We start from the raw sequence: 23,215 nt of genomic DNA, 5'->3' as shown, positions 1-23,215 counted from the left end.
CGCTGAGTGTTGGCAGCAGATGAGCCGTTGGAGGATAACCACTCGCGGATGTAATAAGTACTGTCGGATCAGAAGATACTCTTTCATACTGATTTCACTTCAACTCTCACTTCTCGCTCTCTTTCTCCTCTTAACTTTTTCCCTAATTTCTATTTCACACTCCCCCCCCCCCCCCCTCCCAAAGCCACCTCTCCCTACTCTCTATCTCTAAATATTCCTCTTAATGGCCTTTTGTCCTATGGCAATATGTAATGTCTCCTGTCAACTTTATTACCGTCATTGAGCTTCTGGTCAAACTCCTCCAACAGGGGTATGATCTGAGACAACATGATCTCTCTCAACTGCTGGTCATACCCTGGACCTGACACATGGATAGACAGACACACATCAACCTTTCACCAGCCAGTCACTTACGCATTACACACAAGTCACTCATCGAGACGTCTCAATTATATCAGTAACAATTATCGATACTATTATCACTAGATAATCATTTGATAGTTGTATCATTTGAAGCCGAGTTTGATCATATCAGTTCAGGAATCACGTAAGAAACCCTTTCCTGGTGTGTTCAGGTCTCTCACCAACTCTACCAGCCTCTATCACTTTCTTCGCATTAGTCATTAGGCGGTCCACTTTCTCAAAGCATTCATCCATGTTGCGAGTGTAGCTTTCAGTGATAACGTGACCCCAACACAGCTTGACACTGATATCCATGTCTACCAGGCAGTGATAGCAGCCTATGGAGGGGTCCAGTAACAAGCCAGCATGAAGGAGCCACAGAATTGACTTCCACATGTTCACACCTTGACTGTGTGATGCACCATCGTTGGGAAACTTTACTGGAATTTTCAACAATGTGTGATGTCATAAAAGAGCATTCTACTCTGCCAATTTTGATCTGCCATTTAATTGGATGGATCAAATATACTATTGGGATTCCGTAACAAATATATACCTGTTATTTTTGTTAATAAGGATGCTCAACTTCTCCCACCTCCTATTTGAGGATGATAGACCAGGAGCAGTGTAACATTTCTCCTCTCTCCCTTCCTCGCCTCTATTCTATTGTCTCTAGTCCCTGTTCCCTGCTGCCTCAATGCACCAGTTTTACTGCAGAGCACAGAGATGAAGAGAGAGAGGGAGGGAGGGAGGGAAGGAAGGATAGAGAGAGGGAGGGAGGGAAGGATAAACTAGAAAGGGGCCGATTTGTGAGAGAGGGTAAAAAGCTCATGTCTGTGAACGGGAAAGTGAGAAGTGTGCGTGCAGGGAAGAGCAAAAAGAGAAAACAAAGGAAAGCGTCGAGCTGCAGAGATGGAGAACAGGGGGGAGAAGGAGAGTAAAGTACCAACAAGAGGGATGAAACCTGGAGCAGCAGAGGACATTGTAATCAATAGCACCATGAGCAATAAAGAAAGTGCCAATCCCCAATTACAGAGCTAAACATGCAGACATGGGGAGACAAGGAAAGGCGGGGAGGGGGTGGGGGGGCACTGGAGAGAAAGGAGAGGATACTGTAGATAGGCATCACGAACACGTATAAATACACACACACATACACACACACACATGCATTCAGACACAAACATACACACACTAAGCAAGACAAAGCAGGAGAGATACAGTAATGAGAGCATAAGAAGGAGAGAGAGTGAGAGACAGAGAGAGAGAGAGAGAGAGAGAGAGAGAGAGAGAGAAAGGTTTAAGGCAGAGAGGATGAATGAGAGAAAAAAGAGGAGAATGAGAAACAGGGAGAGAGAGTGGGAGAGAGATAGAAAGCGGGACTACAAACCCACTGCCTCATCGCATCCCATATCCCCAACCCTCCCCCCACCATCCCCTTGCCCCTCTCTCCCGGAGCGTCTCCATGGTAACCAGACAGGGTGCCTAATACACGAAGTTAATATATTTCCAGTGGCAGGGGGGGGGGGGGGGGGGGGGGGGGGGTGAGCTGGGTACTAATGCATTCATCTGTCTCCTACACAGACAAGCTAATCAATACTGGCCAAGAGTCTGCCACAGGACTGCCAAAGTCAGACAGCTAGTCAGTCAACCTCCCCAGCAAAGGGCCACACTCTAATGTGTGTGTCTTTTGTGTGTCCAGACAGCGAGGGCACTGCAAGAGCAAACACCCTCCCCCCCCCCCACCCCTCCCTCGTGCGGAACTGCGATATTTTCACATCCAAGCACCCTGCTCATGTCTTCCTAGTGTATCTGGAAGATGCTAATTTTCTGGAATGGGCGTACAATGGGACGTAATGAAGACGAGTGTGTGTGGTCAAATGTGTCTGCAGGAAGCTGTTTGCTATCACATCCTTGGTCTGTCTGGCAAAGATTGTGCTCGCTGCCCTGTGTGTCCCCACTTCTCAGCGCTGTGTGGGGGCTAGACAATGACGATGGTAGGGGAAATTTTGCTTCATGAGAGTACTGAACGCTCAACACCTCGAGAGCTTCTCGCACGCCGCCCTGTCAGACTTGCATCCTGCTTTCTTCACACATTCACACGGGGTGTCAAACCAAATTTAATACACATCTTTATTTGATAAACCTCAAATGCAACACGCAACAAGAAATACATGCTAATTCAGCACAAGCGGGCTTTAAATCTTGAAGTTTACAGCTGTTTTCTGAAGACTATGACGGGGTCTCAACCCTAGGCTGTCTTCTTATTGGGTCCCACTGGAGAGACATGAAGCCAGCCAATAGGGTCAGCCCCCTAATATTTCCTCTGCAGCGGGAGGATTAGATATCCTCTTGTCCAGGAATCCATTCCCGAGAGATCCTTCAAGCAGGATTTGCTTATGTTGTTTGACACAACAGGCTTTGTTTGCATCTTGAGAGGTACACATCACATCGGTCAACACAGACACAGCCAGATGGAGACTGGATGAAACAAGCTGACTTCCAACCACTTATCTGTTTGGGATTTGGCTTTGGGCCATGAGTGTTGACGCAGTGCCCACTGTGATAACGGTGAAAGCAAACCAACATGTCTAGCAAGTCATACAACATCACTTAAAGGAGATTTTAGGCTCAGACGATGACACTGAATGCAGCCCTGTTCCCGAGGACCTCACCTGTGACCTACTATGACCTCACAGGTTAAGGGTCTCAGGGACAGAGGGGCATACTGGGAAATGGACTTCAACAGACATTTTGTGTGGGAAACAATCAATTTTTTTAAATTTTTTATTATTATTATTATCATGGGCCCGCAGTCTCAGCATGAGACATGACCTCATCTGACATTTGCATTCTGCTGCATCACAGTGCTTCTTCTCCAGTCTGCCGGTCAGCAACGCAGCACAGCTCATCACTTCAAGACAACACAACATCATCACACAAGATTACACACCAAAACATATTTTACCCCTGTGCTCTTTATTACAATATTGCAATATTGTGTTACTATGTTCCTTGGATATAGTACATTATCAAGATTAAATACATTTTCATGGCCAAAATCAACAAGGTGGTAGACGAGCAGCACTCGTAAACGCAATGCTGATATTCTCTATGAACCACCTGTTGAACACAACTATAATAGCATGCACTGCATGTCAGTAAATAGTGCATATTAAATGTGTATGTAGACTTAATGGCCATTAATAATGGTGTTAACTGGAGCCTTGAAACAAGCTACCTGAAGGATGACTGTGCCAGGATCAGTCATATTCATTAAATTGCCACAGAGATAATGCCCCACTCGGCAATAATTAGAATCCTTGGTGATTCCCTGCGCCTGGTGAGTTTTTAGTTGTGAAGCCTCTGACTCTCTGACTTTTAAACTTAGAAACTTTTTGACGACCGGCAGTTTAAATAACAGCAATGGCAGGAGGTGCGTTGTCACCCACCTGCTCAAACAGATGGCGTAACTGTGCCATGGCGAAGACGGCATGCTGGGAAGAGAAAGAAGGAGAAGCCTTGGATCCATTTTGTCAAGTCATCGAGTACTGTCTCCACCACATCCGCCTCTCCCCCTAGAAAGTGAAAGGAGAACACAGTCTAAGAAGCAAACTCTCTGAAACACACATACTCGCCAATGAAGCAGCAATCTCCCATCTTCGTTTGATTGAAATGCCATGAAAAAATACCTTGATGATCCTCGACAGAGAAAGTTCTGCAAAGGGAAGATACCGCAGGGCAGCGCCACCTCTTGGTAGACAGAGAGCATGACTCCTTTTCTAACAAAGACAACTGAAAGAAATGATGCACAAAGTTCAAAAATATTCTCTCACTTGTAGCACTTGGAGATACTATATTGCATCATGCAGTATTTTGAGGCCAGGTATCTGATTTGCCTGACTAGGTTGTGTCCCTACTGGTCATATATCATACGATGATCATGCTTCATCCTGCACACGTCAGAAATCATACATGAATATTCTGAAGCAAAAGCCTTTAAAATGGATAACGAATACTCTCCAGGCATTTCTGTACTAAAGAGCCATAGATCTGATTTTATGTATATAAAAATGTACGGTTTAAAGGCCATACTTGTGGAGCAGCACAGCAAAGACGTTGATCAGAACTTCACATAGCAATGAATTATGGATTTGTCTGCGGAAGAAGAAGTTACACTTCAGTTGAATTAAACAGTGCCTTGCGTTCAGATACTGTCCGTTTGTCAGGACTGTCATAAAGTGCATGAGACCACGCGGCATAAATCGTAAAAAATTTCTACTTTTCATCATATTCCGTGAAACCGTACGGTTTCTTTTCGTGTCATTTATCAAGCCCTACTGGTCCTTCGAAAAGCCTTGCTGAACGCCCCGACAGAACAGGAAGAAGATGGATGGAGCCTTTGCGGATACACAGACGGCCACGGAGGGATGCATGAAATCTGGGATGGAGACCTGGGAAAGAAACACGTTGAGGAGAAAACCAACTGAGGGCGGACGTATCTTCAATCCTACCCTCGACATGTTCTTATTCTCGCATTTTTACATTAAAACGCACTCATGCAAACACATACAAAGAAGCTACGGAAGACACACATGAACGCATGCACGTACAAAAAGATGCCGGCACAAAGTCTGTTCTGCAAAGACGGACACTAAATGGGTGAACTATTGGTGAAATGAAACAGATCAGATTAAAAAAGAGGATCAAACTTAGCCTTCTTCGTCCCTCTCTTCTTCATTACGATCACTTTGAGACTGCAAATACAAAGAAGCCGCAGTCTGCCCTTTCCTCCTATCTCTCTCTCTCTCTCTCTCTCTCTCTCTCTCTCTCTCTCTCTCTGTCTCTCTCTCTCTCTCTCTTCTCTCTCTCTCTCTCTCTCTCTCCCAGTTCCAGCCACAGCCTCAGCCTCTGTCTGTCTGTCTGTGTGTGAGTGTGTGTGTGAGTGTGTGTGTGAGTGTGTGTGTGTGAGTGTGTGTGTGTGTGTGAGTGTGTTTGCTCCAGGCTCTCTCACTGCTCCAGTAGCTCCCTCTGATGGTTGGCTGGCGGGGCCAGACAGCGAGCCTAGCGGCAGGTAGGTTACAGACAATAGTATTGATTCCATTACTCTGCTCTCTCCGCTCTCCCCCACTGCCACCAGCACAGACACCTCCCCTTCGTCTTCTCAGGCTGTCACCAGAAAACACATACACACAGGGACACACATGTGCCGCACAAATACAAGTCTTACACACGCGCGTACGCAAACAGGGCAAAACATTTACACGCAACACTCTTCAACAAATATATCAAACAAATAATATTGTGGCATGGTGCATGCACACAGCAATTTACCCCATCCTTCTTTATTTCTCCAGTCTTCTTTCTGCTCACAGCATCCTCAAACGTGCCCTGTCTTCAATCTCAAACTCTCCTCTCTCCAGATCTCCCTTTGTCTATCCCTCTAACTGCTCTCCTTCTCTCCTCCCTTCCCTCCATCTCGTTCTTTTTATTTCTCACGTTTTCTCAAGCATCACGTCTCCGCTAACCCCTCTGCCCCCACCCCTCCCTCTTTGCAGTCTGTGCGCTACTTGTGTGTGTCTGCCTGTGCGCGTGTGCGTTTGTGCGCGTGTACTTGAGAACGGCTGTGTGTGTCAGCGCATGCTCGTGGTGCGTCCGTGTGTGTGTGCGTGTGTGTGAGTGTGTGCGTAAATACGGTCGTATCAGCGCATGCTCGTGGTGCATGTGTGTGTCTGGGAGAATATGTGTGTGGGAGCGGGGAGGGTGGCGGAGAGAGGGTAGGAGGCGGAGGGAGCAGAGAGAGGGGGAGGGTCAGTCTCTCTAACAGGAGGAGGATAGTAGCCATGAAGCTCAGACGTCTCCTGAACCTGAGAGCCTGACATTAACGCTGTTCTCCATGTTTACTGGAATCACACCGTCATCATACGGCACGATCATCAGGTCGCCCATACAGTGTAATCAACGTTTCTGGAAAAACGGGGGAAAACACCGACTAGAGCCTGCCACGTGGGGAGGTCAAATTGATTATGGAATTGGATACGCCACACACAAAGGGTGTCTCAAGTACTTTGATGTACTTACAGCCATGAAACCATTATTAAAAAAGTGGAAAATAGTCTGAAGCCAGATGTCAGCCTTGTGACCTCGTTGTCGATGGCGTGTTGGCTGTTCCTCACAGAGGACACCGTGTTACCTCATTGGTACGTACGTGTCTATTGCGTAACAGAATCACAACCCCTGAGGGGAAGTTTAAGGTGGAGACGGAATCTAATTTAGACGTAGGTTGTCTGTTCTATGAAACGGAGCAGAAACGCTATGACGCATTGAAGCCGAATGACTGGCCTTAGTATTCTAACCGTGTTACACAGTAGAGAATATCAACATTTTTCCCTGGGGGACGGCTTGACGAGGCACGGATCTCGTCTCCAGCTGTGGGGACATAGTGGGTCCATAGCCTTCAGTTCAGGCTCTCAGCCAACTGTCACCCAACTAAACTGTTGTAGCTATAGCAATCTGACCTCATTGAAGACCAGTCAGTAGGTTGCAGTTGAGAAATTGTATAATGACTGCAATCAAATAACAAAGAGAATCAATTTACTCAGGCACGAGAGATAAGCGGTCAAAGAACCTAATCTAATGGTTGTCTGACATAATCTTGCCCAGCCTTGGAACACTTAAGAAAGTCTAAGAGTCAGATGAGACTGAGACTACGGTAGAGAACACTGTGACTGTAAATCCTGTTTCAGATGGAGATTTGCATAAAATATGACAGATCCATGCATTTGCCAAGCAAGTCTAATGTTTTCATAATGTAGAGTTAGAAATGCAAAGGGAATACATTAAAGGGGATAGATGTATTTGTAAGCCTTGCCTGTCTGCCTGCATTCTCACCTGCCACCTTGCCTGTCTGTCTCTCTGCCTGTATGTCTGCCAGGCTTTCTACCTCTCTTCCTGCCAGTCAGCATGTCTGCCTGCCTTTCTGCATGTCTGTCTACCTGTCAGCCTGCCTGCCTCGTAGAGTGCAGATTCACCTCGGCTCTCTCCTAAACCAGTCTCCCAGCCAGAGGCTTCATGGGGACCCATTTGCACTCAGAAAAGAAAGATAACTCTTCCTCCCTCCCTCCCTCCCTCCCTCTCTCTCTCTCTCTCTCTCTCTCTCTCTCTCTCTCTCTCTCTCTCTCTCTCTTTCGCTCTCTCTACCTCTCTACCTCTCTCTACCTCTCTACCTCCCTCCCTCCCCCTCTCTCTCTCTCTCTCTCTCTCTCTCTCTCTCTCTCTCTCTCTCTCCTCCCTCCCTCCCTCTCTCTCTCTCTCTCTCTCTCTCTCTCTCTCTCTCTCTCTCTCTCTCTCTCTCTCTACTACCTCCCCCCCCCCCCCCTCCCCCCCCTCCCTCCCTCCCTGTCGACATCAGGCCAGAGCGCTGAGTGACGAGCGCAGGCTGTCCTAGACAGGTGTGCCAGCCCCGCGGCTCCACTCCGCAGTGCCACGGCGTCAGACAAAGCACTGGGAGTGTTCCAGAGCCATGACATCATCAGTCTGGGAGGGTCTCTCTCGTCTAGTATGTCTGCTCCGGCGTGTTGGTTATCTATCCTCTCTGAGCCTGGATAAATGACCTACATGCACATGCAAACTGTCACTGACAGGCTTGGTCTCCTTCTTTATCAGGCTGGTTCTACCTTCTATATTTAGCATGTATCTGCCTTCTACATGATAGAACAGATGCTGAGAGTGTCAGCGGTGCAGTTAGATTTTTGGGACTGGATGCCCTGCGCGTCGATGCGTTTGAGTCTATGTGTGTACTTGAATGTGTTAAGTTTGTTCGCATGTGTATGTGTTTTGAGTGAGTGTATTTGTACGTGTTTGGCGTGTGTGCATGCATGTGTGTGTGTGTGTGTGAGAGATTGCATGTGAGTGTGTTCGCGTGCATGAGTGTGAGCAGGCAGCCTCGCCTTCCGCCTGTCTGGCTCGCGAATGCGCTTACATCAGCCAGTGTGAGTAACCTGCCTTCCGATACCATCGGCAGCAGAGAACAGCCTCCATGAACCAGACCTGCGCCTGGCTCCCCGCTGGCCGCCCCACTGGTCCCCCCCCCCCCCACCACCCCCACCCTCGCCCCCTAGACGCGAGGACAACGACAGCGCCGGAGTGGGGCGAGCCGGCCGCAGGACTGCGTCGTGTTGGGGGACGATGATAAAGAGAACGCCACAACAGCGCTGAATCAGCAGAATCGTGATGTACGCTTCCTTTCTCTCTCTCCTGCCGGAGGAGGAGGAGGAGGAGGGCCGGCTGCAATGCACTGCAGATGCCTGCTGTCTCAGCCACTTGCCAGACACACAGGAGGGGAGGGAAGGGTGAGGGAAGGAGGGAGGGAGGGGGATGGCAGGAGGGATGAGTTAGTGTGTGTGTATGAGATTGTGTGTGTGTGTGTGTGTGTGTGTGCGTGGCCGCATGTGTCGAAAAATATCCAATTCGCCCCTCAAGTAAATTGGGAGTTGCGTAACAAACTGTCACAGACCGCACAGACGAACACAGCATCGTAGCACATATCAATCCCCTGAATCCATGGCGCCCAGGCAATGTCTTGCTGCTTCTTCAGTCCCCAACCTTCACTAATGACTTAACAGTGAGCCTGTCACCTGGACTGTCTCTCCTAACGAAGGTCATGTGGAGATTCCCTGGCAGACAGACCCGGGTACTTACCATGGTGCGAGGGGATGTTTGGCTGTGTCGAAGAGCAGCGCCGCAGGGAAAGCTAGAAGGTTGTACAGTTATCTCCGTGCTGTTTATTATGCGAAACCATACAACCAACTACCTCACACCGCAGCACAGATTCTGGAGCCCTGCTTCTCTGGAGGCCCTCTTGACCGGCAGGTCTGTCTGTCTGCCCGTCCATTGGCCTGTCTGTCTGCCCCGCTGGCCAGCCTGTCTGTTTGTCTGCCTGTCAACTTGTCCATTGGCCTGTCTGTCAGTCAGTCTGTCTGTTCGTTGGCTTATCTGTCAGTCTGTCTGTCTGTCTGTTTGTTCGTTGGCCTGTCTGTCTGCCCATTGGCCATCCTGTCGGTCTGTCTGTCTGTCTGCTTGTTCGTTGGCCTATCTGTCAGTCTTCCTATCTAAATTCCTTCTGGTCTGTCTGTGTGTCTGCCTGTCTGTCTGAAAGTCTGTCTGACTGACTGTCTTATTACACACATACACGTAAATACATGCACATCCACTGTTAAACCTATCAATGAGATCTGTGCACCAACTTCGGCCTCCATTTCTGAGGCGCTGTTGCCCTCTAGTGGTGACTGACCTTGCGTTGTCCCCTGCAATTCTCCTCGCCTCCCTCCTTTTCTAAGCGCCATTCCCAGAACCTGGCCACTGCAGCAGAAAGCCATCAGAGTTGGCCTCAGATATCAGACAACAAAGCCATGCACTCATTCCCTCTTAGTATCACACACACTACTATTGCAGACTACACAGTTCTATTTCTACTCAATTTATAGAAGGTAGAAAACCCGTCGTTAGGACGCCACAACCACAAATAGCCTCTCTGTCATCGTCTGCTCTTGCCCATTGTAATTAGCCAAATAGCAGAAAGTCACTGCAACAATGCAACCACTTTTCTCACAGCAGAAGAATCTACGCCGATACAAAAACCCACATTTTTTATTGTCCTTAACTGCACTGTCAACTATGTGTTCTGCATGTACAGGTGCATGAAGACAAAGACAGTTAGGAGCAAGGTTGAGGCATGTCTTTGAGCAGGCTCCTAGACTTTGTCCTCGCTTCTTGTCAGGTTGCCGGAGGCGAGGGACGCTGCAGGCTTTTAAACCAAATTACGTGTTTTAATGTCGCTAAACGGATTTACACTGCAAAGGTTGTCCGGAGGATATCTGCAGCCTGCTCCGAGGTGGTTTGGGCCTACGATGACACGGCAGAATAGACGACAGTTCTCTCCCGTCTGCCTGCAGATGGCAGGTGCCCCCGGCGCACTGGATGCATGTTTAGCAGACAGACTGAGACGAAAGCTAAGGAAAAGCAAGTTTGTGTTGTGAGGGATTACAGAACTCAGCCAGAGCTCTGTGATTGCGCTGTATGGTAATTCAAACTTCACGATAACCCTGTGGTATGTCTCTGAAATGGAAATGTGTGTGTCGAGTGGAGATTTAAGACAGCTGCAAGGCTGCCTGCAGGAGGGATGACAGAACGTTTTTTTTTCCCAAACAGGAAATGAATGAAGATCAGTGGCCATGTTTGGCCCCACCTTTCTTTCTGCAGCCATTTTCCTGAACTGTGCAGCACCTCTCCCTGTTACAAGCTTGAGAGTGGAGAAAGTAAGAGAAAGAGAGAAAGGGAGGAACAGACATACAGATAGAAAGTCCGCCTCAGAACCAGAACCAATCAGATTTGCCAGGTTACCGTGGCTAAGCCTGAGGAACCATTACAAACGTTGCCAGGTGAATTTTATTTTTTCTTCCCACCTCTCCCTTCTTTACCCCCATCCCCCTCTTTTTGGACTGTGCTCAAATTCCTAATCCCCCTGCCTGCCTCTCCCTCCCTCTGCTGGTCCTCTCTCCTGTCCCAAAGCACCCCCCCCCCCATACCCATTCTCCACTCAGCCAACCTTTTCCCTGCTCCTGCCCTCATCAGTCCTCCTTCCCACCTCTAAACCTTTTCACCAGTCTCTCTCTGCCCCCCCCCTCTCTCTCACTATACCCTCGCCCGCCCTCCCTCCACAACCCCCCCTCCATAACTCTCCACCTCCCTCCCTCTCTCTACACCCCCTCCCTCGCTCTACTCCACTACCTCTTTCTCCACCTCCCTCCCTCTCTCTACACCCCCTCTCTCTCTCTCTCTCTACAAACCCCCTCCTCTCCCTCTCCCGACCCCCCTCCATCTCTCTAAACACCCTTCCATCTCCCCTCTCCACATACCCTTCCTTTATCCCCTGAACCTCCTCCCTAGACATCCCGCCTGCAATCTTTTTCACAGTCAAATCACGCAGAAATGCAGTGAGATTGTGCCAATGTCAGCTATCCTTCCTCCTTACTTTCTCTCTCCATCTCTTTCCTTCGCTCTCTCCCTTACTCTCTCCTTCCACAGTTGGTCTGCTTGGCGGAAAGCCTAAGGCTATTCCACAGTGAGAGCTGGGTAACTCAAGGTGTCTGTCTGGGTACTTTCTAAAAGTCCTTGTATAGTCCTCGACTCCACTTCTCTCTCAATTCATTCGATTACTGATTCATTCGAACTGCAAGTACGGGGCACCCCAGTGGCTTACTAGTTAAGTACGTGTACCATGTAGGCCAATGCCTTACCACAGGGGGCCCCGGTTCGATTCCGGCCTGGGATATTTTGTGCACGTCCTCCCCTCTCTCCCCCTTACATTTCCTGTCATTCTACATTGTCTCTGTCCCAATAAAGTAGAAATGCCTGAAAATAAAAATGCTCAAAATACAAAACACGTTTACCAGAATGTGAGTTCAAGAGCATCCACAATCATAACATCTAGTCTACATCCTCCACTCAGTAAATAGTTCCTAGAACGTGATGAGGTAAAGACACAGAAGTGAGGGTGTGTCATTAGACAAGAGCTGAAACCCAGACAAACCTGACTGAATATCAATCAGCAAGTTGCTATACTAAATCTCAGAATTCGGCTCAAAGATTCTGATATAAAACAACTTCAGGTCGATGTAATGTAGTCTGAATGCTACACAGTGGTGAGATTGCCATGCAGAAAGGGCAGAGCTGGAATCTGCGTGTTTTCCCCAGCTCAGAGCAGAGCTGTATCCTACACTAGTCTGCTTCGCCCCAACCTAGTACACCAAGGTGGCAAAACGAATGTTGCCATGGAAACCTTTTGCCTGGCAACTTCCACGGCTTGGCAACAAGCCAAACTGTTGCTAGGGCACAGCTGTCAATGTCTGCCAGGCTGGGGTGCCAGGCGAATCGGTAGTCTCCAGTAGTGTGCAAAGCATGATGGGTAATGGTATTACATCCATTTTAAGGGATGATAGTTAGTGGGATTGTGTGCGTGGACAACAGTGCGTAGGATAATGCTAACCTTCTGTGTGGTATCTGGTGGTGTTGAAAGGTGGAAAAGAAACATGATGCAGAAAAATGCAGTCTCTAAGTCATCCCACGGAATTCCTGGACTATGCCCACAACGTCCTTGTAAAACAGGTAAGAATGTGCTTCTCAACTTGACACCACAGTGATTCCACTGACTATGATTCTGTTCTGAATTGCTGCTCCAGAATGATGTCTGTCTGCAGTTTCCCCGGAAGACAGAACTCACACACTCCAAATAACTGTCTCTACTTAGGGACAGTGGAAAGGCTATCCAGCTCAAACCATGGCCACAAACAGTGTTCACAGCTGAAAGGAGGTAAAAAAAAGCAAAATCAGTGTGCCGATGGTCGACCCACAGGCTCCAACACTCAAGCAGAGAGGAATGAATGGATGGATGATTGGCTGGGAGGAGGAGTGACTGAGGTGGAGAGGTTACTTACTGTACAGCAGGTTCTGTTTAACAAGTGCGACAGGCAGCTGCCCCAAACAAGAGAAAGGCCTTCAATCTGCAACACAAAAGGACATTTACAGAAGTCAAGAAACACAGGTCATTAATGAAACAAAATTCACCGTGAACAAAACATATCTAGATATTTTGTGAAAGTACTATAACTGAGATAGCTTTGATATATACATTTAATGAATGAAACACTTCACACAGTATTGCCAATGTAAAAAGAGCCATGATGGTAAAACGTCATTTGGATTGTGTTCTTTTTTGGAGTGTACATTTAATGTTGATGTTTTGACACCAGCACACAGTCATCAGTTAGAAAGCTATGCTCTCTGTTCTCTCTGGGTCAAGCCAAGGCCATGGCTAATGAGCTAAACTAATGCAGGCAACCACAGCTGCTAAATTCAGATGATTTAATTACACAATCAATTTACATCACATTAATGAATAAAGGGGAGAATTAAATATCTAAAGATAACAGAGTACTAAATGGACAATATATTTAACATTCTACTGCAGAGACTGATGGGACTGAGTCAATCCTGCATCTTCACAAGGACAGTTTGATTTAACACTAACAAATAAAAATACAAGCACTGAATCCGTTTTTTCTTTGTTTTTTAATACATTTTCCAGGAGGCAAAAAGGTTGTTTTTCTCGAAATTTCCTTTCATTTATCTTCCGTCCTTTTACAACTCTCCCCTGAAATCACTGGAAAACACATGATCAACATCTGAAGACGATTAATCCCTGCTATCGAAATGCCATCTAAATAAATACAGCACACATGAGCTCCTCTCTCACGCTGCAATCTGGACAAAGAGGGCTGTGCCATCTCAGAGAGAACTAAGCCTCCTGCTCCGGTTTGATAAATATAACTTCAAAAGAAGCAGCCAAACAGCTTCAGCTGGCCGTCTGCACAATGAGCATAATACCCCCCCTCCCCTAGGCCCCCCCCCCTCCCCTAGGCCCCCCCCCCTCCCCTAGGCCCCCCCTCTCCCCTAGGCCCCCCCTCTCCCCTAGGCCCCCCCTCTCCCCTAGCCCCCCCCCTCCCCTAGGCCCCCCCTCTCCCCTAGGCCCCCCCTCTCCCCTAGGCCCCCCCCCTCCCCAAGCCCCCCACCCCCCTCCAGGAACTCCAGCCCAGTTCATTTACCCTGGCTGGGCAGCTCACAGCCAGCGTCTGCGTGCACATGTGTCTTTGTTTCGCCGTGAGCCTCCTCGGCTCCCACCTCCTGCTCTGTACACAGCGGATGTATTGAGGAACCTTGTGGACCTCGTTTTTACAGAGGAAATGCGCCCCCTCTATCCCTCCCGCCCTCTTTACCTCCGTCCCTCCCTCTATCCCTCCGTCCCTCCCTCTCTCTCTCTCCCTCCCTCCTAAACCCCAAACTCTGTCCTCAGTCCCCTTGGCCCCCCCCCTTCCATTCGCCCCTCATATGTAATGCCTGATTGACCACAGCACCCCCTAGAGAGGTCAAAGGGCAGACAAAACAGTCTGGTGTCATGGCAACCTGACTGCCACCAACCAGAATAGGGTAGTGGGGGGGAGGGGGTTGGAGGGGGTTGGAGGGGGCGGGTAAAATGAGCTGTCAATCAAACTTTTTTTTTCAATCCTGGCTCAGGTCTACAAAGAATGAATGCACATGCACAATAAGGCCAAGGCTGCACCTGCACTCTGGAAATATAATTTGTTTATATTTCAGTGTGTTAGATTGAAACTACATTAATTGTACTATTAAGTAATACATGTATGTAAAAAAAACATTTTATTCCTAATTGTTTTTTTTATTCCTGTTGATTTGTTTATCATTTTCACAATTAAATGCATACTATTCAAATTTTGCAACTTAAAACCCTGATGTAACATGTTTCTAAGACCAGTAAAATATTACTAGACACAGTAAAATAAGTTAAGTAAAAAAAGAATGTACTAAAAAGAATTCAACTAAATGAAAGCTATTTTACAGCAGCCCTACGCAGTGTCTCCGTGTGTGTGTGAGGTACTCTCCTGTGCCTGCAGCAGTGTGTGTATACACACACAATGCAGTGTGTGTGTGTGTGTGTGTGTGTGTGTGTGTGTGTGTGTGTGTGTGTGTGAGAGAGAGAGGGAGGGAGGGAGAGTGAAAGAGAGGGGGAGGGCAGGAGAGTTTAACAGATAAATGGGAGGCAAATGTATTCAGATCAATACTGAGCTGAGAGAGGGTGAGAGAGGGTGAGAGAGGGTGAGAGAGAGTGAGAGAGGAGAGATGGAGAGAGTGGAAGGGGCTAGAAAAGGAGGGAGGGACTGAGGGACTTATTAATCATTCCTGTATTGTTATTGACTTTCTGTTAAAGGGGTGACTCAGACTCAAAATTATGTGCCTGTATGTGTGCTCACTCCACCACTATTGCTGAAAGTACAAAACCATCAATTACTGCCCTGGGTAGCTGGCCTTGCCACAGCTTTGGCACCAAGCAGAAGCCAGCAAGACTTTTGGGGAGTTTCCCTCTGTCTATATAGTCTTTGAATAGGCGGGATATTTCCCTCCCCTAATCTGTTGCTATGGACAACATGGCACACCTGCTGCGAAAACTGATTCTGGAGGCTGAGATGCTTGTTCTGTCAGGGGGCCAAGACATCAGGGGGCCAGGACGTCAGGGGGCCAGGACGTTAGGGGGCCAGAAGGGGGGCCAGGATGGGGGCAGGGATAGGGGCCAGGATGGGGGTGGGGGGATAAGGTGAACAGGAAATCCCCTTGTGAGTATCTAAAGAGGACCTGGTGAGCCAACAGACACAACAGAGAGAGAGGGGCGAGGCGCAGAGTGAGGGGGAGGGCAGGAGAGGAAGGGAAAGGGGTGGAAGAAAGGAGGGAGGAGGAGAGGTGAGTTGAGGAGAGGACGGGGAGGGGGAGGGGAAGTGATCTTCAGACGTCTGACCCTCTGGCTGTGACCTTGGGCACACAGACACGCCACAGCTGAGAACAGGTCACCTCTGCCTCGCACACACACACGCACACAAAATAACCCTAAATCCCCTTCCCCCCCAAACCAAAACACCTTAACTCTCCATGTGCAACCTCCCACACTGTCTACATAGCAAACATGGAATCGTAATTTATTGGCCTAATTACTTTGTCAATCGTGCTGTCATAACAAAGAACATCACACGTCGCCAACAGCAACGTTTTTGCCCAATTATGACCCTTTTTCAAACAGCCACGAGTAGCGGCAGCACGGCCATGCTCAGCGAACCGTATGAAAAGTGCCATTCAACATTACCTTGAACTTGGAACAATGAGCCTGGTGTCTGTTGCTGCGGCCACTTCCTGACCTCTCACCATCTCTCTGTAGAGACGACCACACTGCCCCACTCTTTCATCTTACAGATCCCCCCTCCCCCTCCCCTCCCCCCTCACACACACAACCACCACCCTGTTCCCCCCCCCCCCCCCCCTTCACCCCCACATGGTCCATAGCACAGCCGGATTCAGACGCCTGCACATCCACACATCCCCAGTCCCTAGCTCCTCTCGTAACTTAATGGTGTGTTGGTTTGCAGCTACAATGATGTGGACTTAGTATGCAAAAGACTGTTGGCCGACGGTTATCTCTTGGGGCTTGGGAGACAAACAACAGCCAGGGCAGCGGTCTCTCTCCGACAGAGCAGCTGTGGAGCAGTCTTGTCTAAAGAGATCCTTTATTCTGTCAAACAGAGGGCTTAGTGTACGTTCTGCCCGGGCCACATTCTCATCTCTCAGTGTTCTGAGTACACAGACAACAACCACACAACACAGCCTCGCTCCCTGTCCGTTTGTCCTCGCCTCTTCCTCTCCTCTCCCCCTCTACCCCCCCCCCTTCCTCTACCTCAGTCTTCCATTCGGTTTTGTCCTCCCATTCTAGGTTGTTGCATCATCATTCCATTGCCTCTCCCCAACCCCCCCACCCCCCCCTCTCCTCAGTTCCCCTTCTACCTCTTCCCTCTATCCATTCCTCCATCAATCCCCCCCGCGCCTCTCTCGTCCTCCTGTCTGGCACAGGGCTGGCACACTCGGGGGCATAGCTATCACGCCGCTGAGAGCTGTGCGGATGCCAGTGGGTCAGTCTGTGAGGGTAGTGCCATCAACATGGCAGCCAGACAGACAGCCAGCAGGCCAGCCAGACAGACAGCCAGCAGGCCAGACAGACAGACAGCCATCCAGCAGGCCAGACATGACACCGACGACACCCAGTATTAGCTAACAGACAGAGCGGGCTATCTTTGTCACGGTGACTCAGTTGACAGTGCGCTGGGTGTATCGGCATGAAAGTCAACCAATTTCTATCAGACAAATCTGAATCCAAATATTGTGACTAAAACGTACGATATAATATTTTGCGTGGGCATGATTTTTTGGTGGTATTTTGCAGGACTGCTGTGAGCTCTGTCCTCCATTGGACTCTTATGCAAGACCAAAGATAGTCAGGAATCTTTGCCAAAGTGAGAAAGCATGCTGGCATGTGATAATCTGCCATACTCCAGCCTCTTAGCCCCAGAGTAGCGTGTGCTGAGCTGCTGGTGTTCCACCAGGACACTGCTGAGGATGTGAGATGGTAAGAATAGGTCATGTCGGATTCCATCAACGAAACAGGGCTCAATAAATCATACATGACCTGAAGAAGAGGGTGCGCACCGTGGTACATTTACACACACACGCATACACCGATACATGTACACACAGACACACGCAGACACACACACACACACTTCATATCTCTCCTCCCTTTTCCCAACCCCCAACACTAAAGCCTTTAGATGTCTGCAAGAAGAGGGGGGTTCAGAACTACAGAAAGGTAGCAAAGAGAGAGACAGTGAGAGAAAGTGAACAAAGGGTGAGGAAGAGAGAGAGGCTGAAGGAAGGGAGAGTGACATCCATGTGGACAGAGGAGAGAGTTTGTCGAGGTAAGAGGCAAGGCTTTGACCTAGTAATGCAGAACTGAGGAATTCTCCCTGCTGACTCCAAACACATTCCTATGGCCTGCAGATATTAACCCCTAAACCACCGCCGCCTCCATCTGCAGGAATACTCTGCCCACTTCCACCAGAGGACAGGAACAGGGACATTCGATTGTTCTGCATGTTCGAAAACCCCCCAGAAAAAACAGTTTGTACCTTTTTTTTTGCAGTGTTTGGTACGACATAGAAACAGCACTACAGGACCTGCTTGAGGTGTTTCTCCTCCATAATGGACACTTGCGGGCTCGAGTCAAACCCTGGATTCTACTCAAATAAATCTTGTTCTGTTTTTTTTAAACACTAAACCGGCTCGAGCCAGTTCGCCGTAGTCTTGCTTTGAAAAACAATAAAACGTAAAAAAAAGAATGGTTCAAACTTGAAAAAGCTATACCTGAACAGTGAACGTCAGAGACCATGACCATGAACCACTCCCACGCTCAGCCTACAGGGCCTCCCAGGCAGGCTGGAGGTCACACACTCATGTTCATCATTACAACAACCACACAGAGCCTTTGGTGAGCTATAGCTGTGCTATAGGACCCTGGAGCTTCTCTGGGGATTAATAAAGTGAATTGATTTTAACTGGAGTCCAGCTAAAAAGGTACAACCAAGGTATTATACGTGGAGTTTGGAAACAAGAATAGGACAAGAGAGAAATGAATACGGGATATATCAAATTATTATGGATGTAACTACTGACCGAGCCAAGTGGGAATCCGGTCACCCTGGGATAGCTATAAAACCCCAGAGCTGGTCTGAGCTGGTTTTGGACAGCATCCTGGCTGAAGCCAAAAAACACGGATGCAACTGTATCACTGACTCCAGAGGGGATACGGAAGCTCTCTCTCGGACCACAAGAGCGTGAAAGCATCGACTGTGGACGTCACATGTTGCTCGCCCTCCCACCCTTTATCCTGGACTCTGAGGCCTGTTGAGCCTGGCCCAGCCCCCTCCCCCCCCCCTCCAACCCCACCCCTTGCCACCCGCCCCCCTCACACCAGCACTCCATAATTGATAGGGCTCGCTGAGTTATGTTTCATCAAGTGAAACACATTAATGCGTCCCTTGCTCTGAAGTTCAGACGGCTGGGGGGGGAAAGAGAGGGAGAGAGAGAGGAAAAGAGGGAGAGGGAGAGGGGGAGAAAAGGCTGGAAGGACGGCAGCCCAGGGAAGCCGTTAAGAACTCAAATGTGGGATGGATTCCACGGCCTGTCAATGAGCCATGTCATCCATTCACATCGGCCCTGGACTCTCTCTCTCGTCAGAGATGTAAAGCCCAGCAGGTGGCCGTGATCCGCCGCTGAGCTGTAACAGCCGACAGGCCATTTCCATTTCCACGGAGCGAAATGTCCTTTTACACCCTTGATATGGAAAACACGACGACGAGAACGAACGAGGAAACGGCTTGCTGCTTTGAGCGTGGAACCCTACAGGACGCGCTTGGTCTCCCCGTCTGAGAACTTGCATCCCCAAGCCCCTTGAAGCCGCACTAGTTAGGGAATGGTTGGAGAGAGAGAATCTAACGTGGATTCAGTCCACCTGATAACACAAAGGAGCAGCAGGCTAGCTGTGCATTTCAGCCGGTCTCAAGTCTAGGGCCCTGCCATAGGCTGAGACCGTCCAGGGCTCACCATGGCGGCTGTCTGGGCTTTAGCTCCGTGAGTAAGTCCCAGGGATAAAGCTCCATTCAGACACAAAGGGTCCTCAGACACGGCTATCAAGACCACCGCCATCCTCACCGTCACCCTCCGATGACTCGCTATTACAGTGCCCCCCTTTTCCCTGGCCCTCCGTCGATCCCACAGCCTGGCAGGGCGAAGCCAGGGGCGTCTTTGTGCAGTGGGGGGGGGGGGGGGCACACGGCGGGTCTCCATGGAGATGGGCGGACGAGCGAAGAGCACGGATGGAATGAGGATACGACACATGTCCATGTGCGCGCACACACACGCCAGGAGCAGGAGCACCTTGTGGCTGGCGTAGCTCAGACAACGGCCGCAGCGCTGAACGCATCGAGTTGGAGGCCTGAGGCACACACACGCACGCAGAGCTGCGAGGTAGAGCGCCGTCTCACGCAGAAAGAGAGATACAGAGGCAATTTTTTTGATGTGTGTAATCTGCCAGATATGGAGATATGGAGGTCCAAAACGGGTAGACGGCGAACGGAAGTGAAGGGGTGATGGGAGGAGTCAGTCCCAGAGAGTGGTGAGGGAGACACCCCGATAATCGAACTATACAAGGTTGCCCCTTTTTCGAGTTCAATATCTGCTTAAAACTATTCACAATGAATCCAAACTGTCAGGAGAACGCTCGTTTCATAGGTAAACAGAGAACACTGTGTCAAACGCCAACGTAAAAGATGCACAGTAGCGAACATACACACCATAAAAACGATAGAAAACTGGTGTCTCCTTCTTCCCTCGAAACTGGGCCACAAAATGAAGTTGAGCCTTTGGTCCACCGCCTGGGTTACACACAAGGAGTCTTCAGTGAGAAGAAATACAAATAAATGTTCCGTAAAACAAAAGCAATCATTGCGTTTCAATTCGCTGAGAGAGGAACACGAGGGCAGAGGAAAAATTTTCCAATGAGAGTGGGAGGAAGGAAAAGGAATTAAAGTACACAAATGGGCAGAGGCACTTTTTAATTTCGAGGAGGAAAAAGGGACAAAGCTAAGAACCATGGAGGGACACACAGAGAGATATCCCTGAGAGATCCCAGAAAGAATCAGTGCAGGAATTAACGATCATTGAAAGAAAAGACAAACATGAATAATAAGAAATTAGACAATACCAGCCGTGATCCGATGCCTCTCGCCCTTTTCCCCGTTTCCCGCGATTTCGTCCGATTCCAACTCGATCGTCGTCTGTTCCTTCTCTCCTGTCGTCCTGGCTCTATCGTTACTGCTTTCAGCTCAGCACCAGTCTTCGCTCCGGTCCTGTTCCCGTCCTCCCTTCTCTCTTGCTCTCCTTTTCTGCCTCCTCATCTTCCCTCCACGCAGTCACCTTTCTTTACAGTTTTTACTCGCCTGCTTGTAGCTCTGACTCCGGGAAGAGAAGAGGGTTGAAGAGGAAAAAAAGACCTAAAAAAAGATATGACTCGAAAAAAAGAACAGCCATCGTGTTGAAATCGTAAAGCGGAAAAAGGGGCAAGGGAGCTGCAGCGGGAGGTTTTAGAGAGAGAGGCAGGGCTGCTGCTAGGCTAGTCACTGGGACAGCACGCGCTGGAGCTGCACATAACCGGTTCCTCCGTATGCCACCAAGAGAACAAACACACGGAAGGGGGAAAAAAAAGTATTGGCGGTGGAGCAGAGAGAGAGCTTGGAGAAGGAGAGAAGGAGAGAGAGAGAAAGAGAGAGACGGAGAATGAGGGAGATAGAGAGGGAGGGAGAAAGAGAAGGCATCAGTCATTGTGTATGTGTGTGTGTGTGTGTGCAGGCAGGGAAGGAATGGAGGAGCGAGCGAGCGAGCGAGCGAGGGAGAGAGAGAGAGAGAGAGAGAGAGAGAGAGAGAGAGAGAGAGAGAGAGAGAGAGAGAGAGAGAAAGAAATATCTTAGGGGGGAGGGAAAGAGGAGGAGTATGTAAGTGGAGAGAGGGGATGGACATTTTTTTCTCTTCTTTTCTCGTTTCCCAGTTTTTTTGGGTGAAATTTCCCCCCTTTTTTCAAATGATCTCCATGTGCTCCCACTGTACTTTGCTGCTTTGTCAGTCGGCAGCTCTGCTGCCTTCCACTCCCCTTTTCTTTCCTCTCTCCCTTTGTCAAAGGCAGGAACGTCTTTGAGCCTGTGCACTTGAACTCAGTGCACCTCCCCTTGCTGGCCCCCCAGCACACAGGCACACAGGCATGAGACACAGCTAGCAGGCAGGAGCGAGCAAAACAGCGAGAGAGAGAGAGAGAGAGAGAGAGAGAGAGAGAGAGAGAGAGAGAGAGAGAGAGAGCAGAAAAGGGCTGGGTGAAAAGCAGATAGGGGGAGGGGAAAGGTTTGTCAACGTTAGCTCAAGGCTATGGCGAAAGATCCGGCCAAAAGTTCAGGAAGTTTCAATAATCATTCCAGTCCATTAGCATACAGGGACTTTAAATTTGACTGAGACACCAAAAATCCCTTTCAGGACTAATCTTTAGAAATCCACGAGGAAGTTTCAAAAATCTTTGCAGTTCATGAACATGAAAGGATTTTGAAATGGACTGACTCTACATTGTATTTTAATTAACACAAATCACTCTACCTGTAAGAAAAATTATATGAACAATACGGTTTTTAAACATTTTAATGTTAAAAGGCTGTCTCTAAGAAAAAAACACCGTTCTACACTCTTGTTTTCGTGGACCTTGCGACGTCATTGTGTTCAGGGCTGCACATCCACATACACGGTGCATCTCTGTCTGAGCGGAGCTGCTTGGAGCATCTCGGTATGACAGAAGAAGACGCTTCTTTGTGAATACTGAAAGGAAAAAGCTGCGTTGTACTTGGCCAGGGAACATAGATCAGCCGGGTGAGAGACGACCCTTGACAATAGGGGTCACGCAGACAGCTTGCATGTGGGAGCGTCACACACCCAGAACTGGCACTGCACTGTCTTCTCTCTCTTTGGAGCCAAGGCAGCGGGGTGAGGGTAAGGTCATGGTTGGTCCCCAGCTGTAGTGGAGGGAGGGGATGTATGAGCGAGCATCAGGAGGTTCAGGGTAAGGCCGGCACTATTCAGATTGTGTAGAAGAAACTTGTTTCTTTGAGGCAGCATGATTGGGTCTGGCCATGAAATCTTAAAGACATGGCACCACATGACTCAGCCAAGTGCAAAGTGAAAGTCTAAGCACTCAATTAGAAGAAATCCTCTCGATACGCAGCACAAAAATCACCATGGTAACAGCTCATATGCAGGCCTTTCACACAACACACCATGGCTTGGTGTAGGCTAAAAATGGTATCTAATCATATATCTAATAAATGGTCCATCAGAATGGTTCTTTCAACCTTTAACATTGCCTATTGAGCTGGCTAGAATAGGCTTGACAAGACAAACAGATGCAATGGAGGAAAACAAACTTGACTACAACACAAATGAGGTATGAAAAAAATAAAAATAATAATCTGATCATCTGGAGCCCATTTAGTAGCACAATACGTACCACCTTCACAACTCTTGAAAATTTAATCAATTTCACTGGCGGAATTTGACCACAAAGCACCAAAATGAGCAGGCGGACATTCCCTCCTCTTCCAATCTGGCAAGAAGGCTGAGCCCTAATGCATTGCAAATACAAACGCGTATCGACCCACCAAGGAGCACAGGGGTGTGCGAGGTGCATAGAGGAGGAGACGGAGGAGGGTGGAGGAGG

The 23,215-nt window shown here is 48.8% G+C and overlaps 1 protein-coding gene and 1 long non-coding RNA gene across 5 annotated transcripts in view; both read right to left on the bottom strand.

Annotated features, from left to right (window-relative positions):
* spaca6 (sperm acrosome associated 6) overlaps window positions 1-798 on the bottom strand; it is a 4,393-nt gene extending 3,595 nt beyond the window's left edge. Inside the window, exons 1-2 of the mRNA XM_067238123.1 lie at window positions 585-798; window positions 275-361 (exon numbers count right to left, since the gene is read on the bottom strand). Coding sequence (XP_067094224.1) covers window positions 275-361; window positions 585-798 — 301 coding nt within the window. The remainder of the gene's footprint in view (window positions 1-274; window positions 362-584) is intronic.
* A 1,729-nt stretch (window positions 799-2,527) lies between these two features.
* Window positions 2,528-21,142, bottom strand: LOC136944320 (uncharacterized). Of its 4 annotated transcripts, none has more exons than XR_010876755.1 (6): window positions 20,672-21,142; window positions 12,897-12,962; window positions 4,498-4,856; window positions 4,095-4,197; window positions 3,855-3,980; window positions 2,528-3,316 (listed from the first exon to the last, which is right to left on the bottom strand). It is a non-coding gene; the product is annotated as an uncharacterized lncRNA (long non-coding RNA). The 4 variants fall into 4 exon arrangements; XR_010876757.1 differs by having other exon boundaries at window positions 4,095-4,560; window positions 4,685-4,856; XR_010876754.1 differs by having other exon boundaries at window positions 4,095-4,856.
* Between the last annotated feature and the right edge of the window lie 2,073 nt (window positions 21,143-23,215).

The sequence above is a fragment of the Osmerus mordax genome, chromosome 6 (assembly GCF_038355195.1).
Source record: "Osmerus mordax isolate fOsmMor3 chromosome 6, fOsmMor3.pri, whole genome shotgun sequence".
Lineage (NCBI taxonomy): Eukaryota > Metazoa > Chordata > Actinopteri > Osmeriformes > Osmeridae > Osmerus > Osmerus mordax.
Note: the sequence above shows the minus strand (reverse complement) of the source record. Positions and strands in the feature narration are given on the sequence as shown.